The sequence below is a fragment of the Myotis yumanensis genome, unplaced genomic scaffold, assembly GCF_028538775.1.
Source record: "Myotis yumanensis isolate MYYU_CA2020_CCGP unplaced genomic scaffold, mMyoYum1.0.hap1 SCAF_4, whole genome shotgun sequence".
In the NCBI taxonomy this organism is placed as follows: domain Eukaryota; kingdom Metazoa; phylum Chordata; class Mammalia; order Chiroptera; family Vespertilionidae; genus Myotis; species Myotis yumanensis.
The window spans coordinates 9,545,602-9,558,145 of NW_027223755.1; the positions used below are offsets into that span (position 1 = coordinate 9,545,602).

Sequence of the window (12,544 nt, forward strand, 5' to 3'; positions counted from 1 at the left end):
AAAAGCAGGTTGAAACATGGACCGGGGGGGATGGGAGTGGGTTCGCTCACTTCCCATGCATCTTCATTTTCTTCTACTTCCTTTTTTCGTATTAGAGAAAGATTTCTTAGCATTGTTACTGTTGGTTTCTATTGAGACCCAAAGGACATCATTTCCCTGCTGTGATTAAAGTTCTGTGTTCGTTGGGGGCCTGGACCCCATTGCCTCTCTAAGAACCGCCCTCAGATAACGTGATCGGGGCGTTACCCCTTCCTCACCAGGTAGCAGTTGAGTACTTTATAGCCGAGATGCTTACAAAGCAGCCCAGTTCAGCAGTCCAGTGACAACCGCCCTGATCATTTTCCATTTTTCCTGTTTTGAGTGCAACCTAATACTAGTATCAATAAAATTATAGCTGCTTATATAATAGATGACTCACTGCCCATCTCACATCATAAAGTTCAGTGTTTCTCGTCCAACTTTTGCTTCCCCTCATTCCTTCCCTGCTCCCAGGATCACTCACGTGTTTATGGCTAAGAATAAGGTTTTTTGAAGGAACTTTTAAAAAAATGTAAGAATTGATATGCTTCCTTTTCGTAAGCAAGACTCAAATTATATAGGAAGACTTCTTTCATTATTCCTGCGGGTCTAGTGGGGACTACGAGCAGAATGTTTCCATTTGCTCTGATACTGATGGGGGTTTCTTAGAAAGCTGGTATAATTTTAATTTAAAGAAAAAGATGATTGTGAGGTTGGCCCACCTCACCTTTTGTCATTTGAAAGTGAGATGGTAACAGGGTCACCTGGGACCATTTTGAGGAGATGACTAATGGTTTTCTTCTCTTTCTGTTGCAGCCATACCAGCTGTCCTCAACAGAGCATCCCAGAGTCTACAAATAGTTAATCCTGGCCCACTGACAAGTAAGAATTGTAGTCCTTTTTCTGCCTTCAGCAATATTATCTATGCTTTACTGTAATGCAGGGGTGGGGAACCTTTTTTTTGCCAAGTGCCATTTGTATATTTATAACATCATTCACGGGCCATACAGAATTATCAACTTAAAAATTAGCCTGCTATATTTGCTCAAACATTCAATTAACTCACCCCTACTACCTTGGCAGAGCCAGACCAAATGATTTCAAGGGCCTTATATGGCCCGAGGGCCGGACGTTCCCCACCCCCTGCTAATTCAAGCTACTGTCCTTTCCCTATTTTTATTTGGGATACAGTAACTGGATGAATGACTGGAATTGCACAGGCAAACTAAAAGATTCTTTGTCAGAATGTCTCTGTCAACTTCTCTGTGAGGCTACTTCTTCATTTCTTTAATGGGCTTGTCAGTCGTACCAGAACACAAACTGTACAACCCCCCAAGTTAGAGCGTCTGACAAGTCCATCTGCTCCCTCGTTAACGTGAGGGGTTGAGAGAGGTGGCAGTTTGGTTAGGTCTGGGTTTTCCCAGCTGGTATATCCAGCTTCACTCAGCTTACTTTCCGGAAGGAAGTGAGAAGGAATTCATGAAAAATGTTTTGCTGAGGGTGCGTGCTCCATCCCGCATTGGAACCCTCCCCGCACACAAACATAATGCATTGCCCTGCAGACTCCCCCAAAGCCGCAGCGATTCCCCAAGCCATTGTCTTTGTCACAGCATGGGGTCCGAGGAGCTGAGCATTGAGCCTTGTGCAACTACAGGCTGCGAAGTGGCGGATGTGGTGAAGAAACTCCTGCCAGTCATTTGGCATCTGTTAATGTTCTTGGTGATAAGCAAGAATACTAGCTAATTATCCTTCCTGTGTGGTGTATCACACAGCACTCACCTCCCTGCACAAGGGAGAGTCGTCACCCCTTCTTTCGCGCTCCCGGGGAGAGTTCTCACAGCTCCGGAGGAGCGCAGCCCCGGGCAGGCCAGCTGGGTTAGTCCCAGATGCTCCCAGCGTGCTGTGGGATCGCCCCTGAGCTTCACAACCTCTCTGCACCTGGGTTCTGCTCTGTTTTGCTTTGTTATCTCTAAAATAGAGATGCTAATAGTACCTAACTCATACAGTCATTATGAAATTACAAGTGTTGATATATTTAAAGTAATGAGAATAGTGTCTGGCCCTGGGGTGTTTATTTGTATTCTCCTCTCATGGCTTTTATTTTATTCCAATAAGTATTAGAATTGAATATGAAATTTCCCGTCTTGACTATTTTGCATCTTAGTATCACTGTCATTTGTTTCAACCTAATGGAGACTTTTATGTGCCCGCTCTTCCTTCTTAATACACTGTGCTGTCTGTAAGAATAGGGGTTGTATCATACATCCTTGTAGCCTACACAAAAAATATGCAAAAAGAATAGAAGCCAGGTTTTCTCCAATATCTTAACCATTTTTCGGCTACCATGGTGCACCTCCATGCCCTTCAGCTGCCCTTTATGAAAGAGAGAGCCCCAGGTAAACAGGCGGAGAAACTTTGCTCTCCTATTACTATAAATACAGTAATATTTATTACTCCCACAAGCCCTCTATGAACCTCAGCTTCAGGTCACGGCACTGGCGTCATGGTCTGGTCTTGGGACGTGTCACAGGACATCTCTGTTGTCATCACTATGGCATCCCGTTGGTCCTTCAGCTGCCCCACGCCTGCCTGTGACCCATCGCTGCCTCCAGAAGAGCCAGCGGATCGCTCAGCTTTAAGCATTCTTTTTCATCAGATGTTTCAACCTTAAGGATCTCGTTAGCTGACAACACAGCTAAAATAAGCACAAAAGAGAAGCGTGTCTGTGCAGGGATGGCATCTTAGCGGGAATGTGCAGCATGTATTTGTTGCAGAGAATTTGAGCTTTGACCTGCATTAGAGAGCCATGCTGACACTGGGTGCTGACACTGAAGCTGACATTGAATTCTTGACAGTCCACTGTTTATAAACAATTCCACAAGGATGCAGTCAGTACGCACAGACGCTATGACCCTTCTAAGGAGGCAGTGTTTCTGTTGGCTCTCTCTTGCACCCACACTGGGGCAGCCCTTCCTGAGTCACAAGCAGCACTAATCCCCAGATAATGCCCCACATCCTACAGATACTGTTTATCCCCCTTCCACGTGTCTCTGAAGTAGCAGGAGGCAGATAGAATTATGCGCTTTATACAGGGAGGAACGGAGGTATAGAGAGAACAGCTTTCCTGAGTCTCTAACTGACCAGACCAGGAAGTGTGTAAAAAGGATACCGCCAGTGCAAAGCTTACAAAGTGAAGCATGGATAATGCATACTGTTGGTAATTCAGACAAGAGTGCTCAGTTGTCTTAAAATATGGACTTGGCAGTGACATTTTCCAGAGAACACCTTCGGCGTTTCCAGTGTCTGTGCTTTCTTACACATGGCCCTGATTGCACGTGTCATTGTGGGAGATAAGATTCCTTATAAGATAAATATTGGGTCTTAACTTTTCCTCCTCCAGTTCCCAGCAACCTGCTGAGCCGTCATCAGAGGGAAGTAGATAGTGACCACTTAGTTAACAAGAGACCTGTTCTTCTGTGTGCTTAGGCCCATGTCCGTGAGCTCACAGCTCAAGGTCAGCCTCCTCGAGTACCTGCAGGTCCTTTCTGGTTGTAAACAGACCTCAAGGTCTTCTATTTCTTCTGGAATCCAAACAGTAAGAAAATCATTAGAGATCTACGGGCATAGGCCTCGAAAAGCCTTGATCTGAGCTCTAATTATTATTATTATTATTTTAGTCTGAGAAGGATGATTAAGCATCTCTCTAAAAATTCCAGCGGGCCTGTGTGTTCTCCATATACCAATTCCTGGTGCGGTTTCTCTTCCAAGGCGTGACACACAGTTTTCAAGAATGAGATCCAAGACAAACATTCTTTCACCCGGGGTGACCCCAGTGGGTGGCGAACACTCGTTAGTGGCTCCTGGAAGTGGAAGCGTCCCCAAGTTGGTTGTGACCTTTGAGTTCCTCTGGCCCGAGGCCTTCTGGTGTGCTGAGCGCTGCAGCCTCAAACCAGTGGGTCACCACTGCTCTCCAGAGAGCCCTGGCTTCCGCACACAGACGCCTCTCCGAAGACGGGGCCCTGACCTGTCAGTCCAGAAGGGCCTCTCTCCACACCAGCTCCTCATGGTGGCGAACAGCTTTCAGATAATGAGCGCTTTTGCCCTGAGGACACAAAACCTAAATGCATTGTATAGGTGCCCTGCACCTGGTAGTGGTAGTTCAAGTAATTGTGTGCCTCATGGCACACATGTGAGATAATATATATTTCAATCAGAAAAAACTCAAGAAGTGATTAATTATTCAATAAAGAATGTATCGCTTAGAAAAGAGGGTATACAACTTCCAAAGGGCTTTTAAAAAGATAGGATTAGTAGGAAATTAATTTTCATGTAATTCACAATATATGATATGAAATAAGCTAATTTTTTTTGAAGGTCAACAACTATTTAAACCAGGGGTTGGCAAACTGTGGTCCCCAGACCAGATGTTTGTTTTTGTAAATAAAGCTTTATTGCAGCACAGCCCTGCCAGTTTGTCAGATTGCCTGCCGCTGCTTTGGGGCCATAATGGCCGAGTTGTGTAGCTGAAACAGACTATACATCTGCAAGCTGAACATGTTTACTATCTTGCCCTTTAAGAAAAAGTATGCCAACCCCTGTTATAAACAGGAAAATGCTTATTTCTGTAATGAATCAGTTTATGGAGCTAGTGATCATGCTTGTATTGGTCTCCTGCAGAAAATTATCTTCCGTTTGGTAGCTGACAGTAATGAGAATATAGGATTCACTGTACAATTTACTCACAGTAAGCTCCTATATTGTAAAGTAAAATTAACAAGTTTATTTATTATTGTTATTATTATTATTATTATTATTATTCAATGTAGTCCAGCCAATGAAAGCTGAGCCTCTGTAAACGTGTGGTGATGAGTGGGGCGGGGGGGCGGACAGTGATCTGCAGTTGTCACGTGATATTGTCTTATGAAGAGTAGTGGGTGTAACACACGCTCCATATGAGGGCAAGCTGAACGCTGCAGATTTGTAGGGTTTTCATAAACTGCATTCCTGCTGAGGAATAAAGACAGAGACTCTCCCGTTAGGAAACTGCACTGCCAAAGGCTCCTCAGCTTGCAGTCTCACAGCATCACAGTAGATGTTGCAATTCCCACGAACGGCCTTCATGACTCCTCGGGGTTTTCAGGCGGCACTCCTGTCTGTACAGCTGCGGTTGTCTTCTGGTCTCCATGTGACATGGAGAAGCAGCCTTTACGTCTTTGCTTTTGCCTCTCCAAACTGGATTAATGGGAAAGCAAATATTTGCAGGCGAAGCCACCTGTGCTGGCGCTGTCAGCACAGACGGTTGTGTGCACCTGTCACTGAAAAGCTCCTGGCAGAAAATGGAGCTCCTGGGCAGCATCCTTGCTGTGACAGAACTCTTTTCCTGAACTCCGAAAGCTGTTCAAGTTGTGCGTCTTTTGCACTGAACTCAAATGGCTTGTGTACGGTGGTAGCTTCCTTTCCGGATTGTAGGTTCCTTTGAAGGCAGTGCCTGATCTTCCCCATCTTCATATGCTCTGCTCTCCCTCCCACAACTTCCACAGGGTCTTACACAACCTGAGGGCTTCGTATTTGTTCAATGAATAGCTTAGTGAGGTCTGGGATTACGTGAGAGCAAATGCAGGAAGGGCGTGGAGAAAGAGCCCTGAGCATGGATTTCCTGGTGTTTGCACTTGCCATTCCCCCAATGCTAAGGCTGACACAGATGAGTAATGTAACTATTTCCTTGACTCTGAGAGCAACAGATGCATTTTCTCTTCTACCTTCTTTCTTTCTCGTGGAGAAAAGCGGGCAAGAGGCCCCATCCGAAGTGTTGGAGGTGTTCGTTCTTACCAGACAGTAGTGGCTATGGGAACTGTTATTGGGTTCAGCCGGTGGCACAGGCTGTGTGCAGAGGACTATGTGTGGAGTCCAGGGAGCTGGCGGTGTGAGTTTCACATATATACACCCAGCACACTGCCCCTGTGCCACGAGCTTCCATTCTCTATCTGTGCATGGAGACAGCAGCGTCTATCCCTAAGGGTCATTGTGAGGAGCAGGTGGGTACCCGGAAAAATGCATGACATGAGTTGGAACGGAATAGTTGTTAGATATTTTATTATGTTGGCAGCTGCTGCTGTTACTATTGCTCTTCCTGAAAGAGTAGTGATGGCCTCCAGGGTCATTGGAAGCCCCTCTGCTCTCCCTCACCAGCTTACCAAAGCCTATCTCCCAGTTAATTTACTTCCACTTACTGGGAGGATGGGAAGGACGCTGGATCTCAGAGTTGAGTCATATATATATATATATATATATATATATATATATATATATATATATAATTTTTTTTAAATCCTCACCCGAGGATATTTTTCCCATTGATTTTTAGGGAGTGGAAGGGAGAGGGAGAAACAGAGAGAAACACCGATGTGAGAGAGACACATTGTTTGGCTGCCTCCCACATGCCCCAACCAGGGCAAGGAGCCTGCAACTGAGATATGTGCCCTTGACCGGAATCGAACCCAAGACCCTTCAGTTTGCCGGCCGATGGTCTATCCACTGAGCCAAACTGGCTAGTCGTAGATTTTTTTAAGGAAATGAAATTCTCATAGACTCTAGATCAGTGGTTCTCAACCTTCCTAATGCCACGATGCTTTAATACAGTTCCTCATGTTGTAGTGACCTCCAACCATAAAATTATTTTTGTTGCTACTTCATAACTATAATTTTGCTACTGTTATGAATCGTAATATAAATATCTGATATGCAGGATGTATTGTCATTGTTACAAGTTGAACATAATTAAAGCATAGTGATTAATCACAAAAACAATATGTAATTATATATGTTTTCCGATGGTCTTAGGCGACTCCTGTGAAAGGGTCATTCGACCCCCAAAGTGGTCGCAACCCACAGGTTGGCGACCCACAGGTTGAGAACCGCTGCTCTAGAGGATGCCTGCACAACCCCTGTCCTGCTCCTTACAAGGACTTCACCACTGAATGTAGAGCCCCAATACAAGATAACCTCATCTTGAGACCCTACCTCAATTACATCTGCAAAGACCTTTTCCAACTAAGGTCACAGTCAGAAGTACCAGGGGTTACCACTGAGATAGGTCTTTGGGGAATAAAATTGAACCCACCACATATGTCTTTTTTCATAGCCCCACCACGTATAATTCTTTGCGCACTTCTGCAAAGAACTCTGCCCTTGACATAATAGCCCACCATTTTTGCCAGTGCTTGGGCAATGCTGGAACACGCAAAGTTAAAGGCTTCTTTATTGCAGAACCACTCAGAGTCTCTAATATGTTTGGGTGCGTTATAAATATCCAAGAAAAAGAAAGGAACCACAGCACATCCTGAAAATAGTGGACCAGGGAACTTCTTTTCAAGGGCGTACCTATTACTGCCTCCGTGGCTGTTAGTGCTCAGGGGTGTGGGCATGTGTGTCTACCACAGTGTTCACACACTCAGATTGGGGACGTTTGTCCTGGTCCTTCCCTGAGTGTGCACAGATCTTCCTTTAAATACCCACAGAGTTCCAAGGATGTGCACGTGAACATGGATTTTAGAGGCCACCTAGTCTCTAGTCTTGACTTCAGCCACTGTGCTGGAGGGAGCCTGGTAAAATATGAGGGTGATAGAGCAGATATAAAAAGGAAGTGGGAGGGGAACAGTAGCCCAGATTGCACAGTGTGCTTTTTCTTTGAAAACAGCCCAGAATAACTCAAAATGGAGAAATGACTTCACCATTTCTATTCTGATCATTCTAGGCCCTTAAAGAGGGTATCAACATGATGCATCACTGAGTTCATAATGATACTTTTTTTAAAATAGTCACCTTTGGAGGTTACTAGGACATCTACTCATGAGTCTAAAAATTGATACATTAAAGGATAAAATCAAGCAATTACCTTGCATTTTTTGTATGAGTTGCATTTCAGGGTAACTAATAATTGGTGAAGGAAAGTTGCTTTATTTTTGTTGTTATTTTTTCCCTTTACCTAGACATGATCTAGATTTTTTTAAAATGCAGATAAAGTGGGAGGATTCAAGAAATCACCACTTTAGAACCTCTAAGGACTTAATGGAGTTAGGTAAGATCATCAGTGAGTGGCAGAATACACGGGGGTGTACTCTGTTCTGGGTGCACCAGGCTGATAACACTTTGAACCCAGATCAATGCTATCATCGTATGACATGTCTCTAATACAAGACTTCACAGCATCCCCCAGAAGTGTTGAACCAAGTCAAATTTAAGCCTATAGGTCTTACTGCCAGTTTATAGGAAATAACAAGAATAGAGGAATATTTTAAATGACTTTTTAGGAATGCAATAAACTAAAGGAAATTATCTTCAAAAAAAATTAAGATGTAATAAAAAGGAGAGGAAATGTCCTAGATTTAAACAGACCTAAGAGACATTGTAAGGGCCTAGTTTGCTTTCTGATTCAAACAAATACATTGTCAAAAGACATTTTTAGATAGTTTTGGAAATTTGAGCACAGAGTGGGCATTAGATGTTATTGTAGGATCATTATTAGTTTGTTAGGTGTGATATTGGTTGATTTCTTTTTAAATGAGAAGAGTCCTTAGCTTTTAGAGATACAAAAGTGGGTAGCTATGGTTGAAAGATGATGAAAACAATAGATAGGGGAGGTACACAGATTAGTCAAATGCTGATCATTGTTGAAGCTAAGTGAGGAACATAGACTGGTTCATTAAACCATGCTCTTTATTTTTGTGAATATTTTCAAATAATAAAAATAGAGTTATTCCTCATGAATAGGTGGTCAACCGGTCCCCAAGGAAAGACAATTCAAATTCCCAGTGGAGCAGTAAAATTATCCTTACTAGTAAAAGTTGGGCAAACCCACATAAGAACACATCAGTTGGAGAACTGCTGTGGAAAACCAGAAAATGCTTGAGTTCTGGCTAAATAGACATTAAATGAGTTGTGCTGAGTGTGTAGGCCTAAAGGGTTAATGTTGAAAGACATCCTTGTCTTTAGTGGCAACAAAAAGTAAATGACATGGCTAGAATTTCAGGCTATGGCCCTAGGTCATATCTGAGCTAAAGATTTCATTGCCACTGTTATCTAGTGTGATGATACCACAGCTAGTGTGATAGCTTGCACATAGTAAGCTCTGTTGTAGGCCTACTGTTGGTGCAAGCAATTTCTTAGAACTGAAGTCATATTACAGTAAATACTACTATGTCCCAGTAGATTTCAAGACAATGTGACCATAGAGAATTTGCATTTTGTCCTGTTGGATTAGCCCAGCCGTGGGCAAACTACGGCCCGCCGGAAATGAATAAACCTAAAAAAAAAAGACCGTACCCTTTTATGTAATGATGTTTACTTTGAATTTATATTAGTTCACACAAACACTCCATCCATGCTTTTGTTCCTGCCCTCCGGTCCAGTTTAAGAACCCATTGTGGCCCTTGAGTCAAAAAGTTTGCCCACCCCTAGATAAGCCTCTCACCACTCCTAAAACAGGAAACAAGGTAATATAACCAGTAGGCTTTTGATTAAATCACGGACCAGAGGGAGAGTGTAGGGAACCAGTTAGGTTCAATTTTATCAATGGAGCCTTTTTCTTATTTCTACTTTCTAGTTCTTTGCTCTTGAAGCCACAACTTGAAGGCTTGCCATTTATAAGCCTACAGAGAACATTTGGCATATGGCCACCCCCGTCCATGTCCATGCCACAGGGCCTGCTTTCCTCCCACTCACCTATGTCCCAGGTCAGGGACTTATGAGGCTAAGAGCAGTACAGGGAGCCTAATTATTCAAGCTCACAAAGTAAGAAGAAATCCAAACGGTAACCAAAAATAACAGAACTTTATTTCAAAGACGATTCAGTTCCTTTGGTGTTGCTGACCAATTTCTAGGAGCCCTGGGCTCAGTGCTCAGATGTCCCAGAAACAAAGAGAGGAATCATTTGCACCACATGCATCTGTTCATTGGCCTGAAAACTATGAAAATTGGTTCATAACTTGGCCTACTCTTAAAAGAAGAAGAAGAAAGAAAAGCACACACTTGAGAAAAGTTCCCAAAATAAAACCATGAAGCATGTGCCTAGATATGTCTTCCCACCAAGTCATCCTTTATGGTTCCCCTCATTGTATCTTCTATTCCTCCTGCCACTAACGTTTCATGGAGCAGGAGAAATCAAAGATGTCAAGGTTTTATGGAACATTTTAAACCAGAGGCTTTGGGCAAGCAAGCGAGAGGTCCACTGGAAATGAATTACCTGTCTACCCCTGTCTGTATCAGCGAGTGGGCAGGTACTCTCCCATAGCTGATTACCAATGAACCCAGCAAATGTAACCCAGCATGTTCCACTCACCCCCCATTCCTCTCTTTGCCAGACTGGATTCATGCCCACGTGTTAACAAAAATCATGACTTTCAGCTGACTAGGTGAGATTTTGGCATGCAAGCTAATACAGATGAGTCTACAATCCTCATAGTAAAAGTAAAGGCATTCTTTTTCTTTGCCCAGGTAAATAAGCAAAACACAGTTCTAGAATACATTAGAGTTCAGTTCCACGAGAACAGAGATTTCTGCTTTGTCCCTGGCAGTGTACTTGTCACTGAGGACTGGCCCATGGTGGATATGAATGAAATACATCCTAAAGGAATGAATGGTCCTGCAGGACAGAAGTTCTCTGTGCTTGGACGAGTCCTTATCCTATAGGCTCAGAGCCTAGATAGAAAATATTCCTGCAAACTGACTTGAGGTGCTCGGGGATGCCCTGCAGCAAGGCAAGTCCAGTGAGGACATAGCTGAGACCCCACAGTGGCCGTCGGCACACTAGTCTCCATTGCCTTGCCCATTCTAGATTATCAGATCGTGGTGGTAAGCAGGCTGGGAACCATGTCTCCCATATGTTCTCATATTGGGGCTTGAGGGTTTTCTTTGGTTTATTGGTATCTGAAATTGTGCAGATAAGCATATTAAGACCACGACTTTTCCATTACCAAGCATTTTTGTTATTAACAGAGGAGGTAACTGAATCACTTAAAATGAAACAATTCCATCCTCTTTAGTGCACCATAAACACAGCCTTAGCTTTGACTGTAATGATAGGGTGTGGGTGATGCTGCTGAGAAAATGGTGTAATTATAACATTACTGTTCAGAACATTGAGCTGTGCTGTGCAAAGTTTAAGATGGGATTAAGGCCCTTTTTTAATATGAATGAGACTAATTAGCCAACTGCAACCAGGAGCTTTGTAGTATGACATTAATAGTATAATAAAACCCAGCCTGGCTGGTGTAGCTCAGTGGTTGAGTGTTGACCTATGAACCAGGAGGTCCCAGTTCGATTCCTGGTCAGGGCACATGCCTGGGTTGCCGGCTTGATCCCCAGTAGGGGGCATGCAGAAAGCAGCCGATCAATGATTCTCTCTCATCATTAATGTTTGTATCTCTCTCTTCTTCTCCTTTCCTCTCTGAAATCAATAAAAATATTTTTTTTAAATAGTATAATAAACTTCAGGGCCGAAGTAAAAATGAAGGGAAACGAATGCCTTTCTGAATTGTCATGTGTTCCTAGGAGTCTGTATAAACACGTCATGCGGGGCAGAGAAGCTCCCCAACGTGAACAGGCATGGCACGGTCACGAGGAGCTAGCTTAGCACATCAGCACTCTAGCTGGTTCCCCGTCCCTCCTAGCAGAAGCACCTGACACAGGTGTATCACGTGCCTCAAGTTTTATTTCCCTGAGTATGGCTTTCTTTCCTCTTTTTCCCTGACTTGTCCAATGATCCTTGATTTGAGGCTACCATGGATTTAAACGGGCAGTGTTCTCTGTTCTGACTGGGGCATGGGTGGCCCTGTGCATTTGTAAGTCATTGGACTGTGAAATTAAATGTGTGAAGTTCATCTCAATTTAAAAAATTAAAGGCCAGAGATTTCTAGCCACAAGAAATATAAAGAAGTAGAAAGAGCAATGTCAGGAAGCCTGGCCTAGCCCCACCACATGAAAGTCGTGGACTTATTGAAGCAGTTTTCTTCTTTTCAAAGGTGGGAATATCTGGTCCTGCCAGGGGTCTGGGGCTCTGTAAACCAAGCGGAGTTCTGAGGTTTATTCTCTGAGGAGAGCAGGTTAGGGGTTGCTCCCAGCCGTGGAGCAGGTGGGGAGCATCCCCACCATGTGACCAGGCTCTGGCGTTATTTCTCTGGTGCAGGGGGGCCTGGCCAACAGCGCAAGGAGTCTGTGCAGTGTGCGCATGTGCTATGGAGGATGAAAGGGAAGACGGTTTGTCTTTCTGACCTCATCTCTATTTCTGACTTTCCTTAAACTATTCCTCTGTTTACCCTCCACCTCAAAATGGGGACGCCTCACCCCCCTTTGTTAATAAACATCAGGACACGGAAATTTCACTTTGCCTTGTCTCACCCATTCCCTTGGTCCATGACCCTTCTACATGTATAATAATAGTACTAGTAGTGGTAATTTTCTTTTTATTATTACTAAGAAAGAGGGGGAGAAATAGAAATAGGTATAAATATAAATACTTCCTGCACCTGAC

General features: G+C 43.7%; 1 protein-coding gene across 4 annotated transcripts in view; it reads left to right on the top strand.

The window, feature by feature from the left end:
- Positions 1-12,544, top strand: part of GHR (growth hormone receptor) — a 194,289-nt gene that overhangs the window by 136,594 nt on the left and 45,151 nt on the right. For 3 of the 4 annotated variants that reach the window (XM_070411853.1, XM_070411854.1, XM_070411857.1), the window contains one exon: positions 835-900. The exons of the other annotated variant lie outside the window; for it this stretch is intronic. In XM_070411853.1, the coding sequence (XP_070267954.1) occupies positions 835-900 (66 nt within the window). The remainder of the gene's footprint in view (positions 1-834; positions 901-12,544) is intronic. 4 annotated transcript variants of the gene reach the window in all.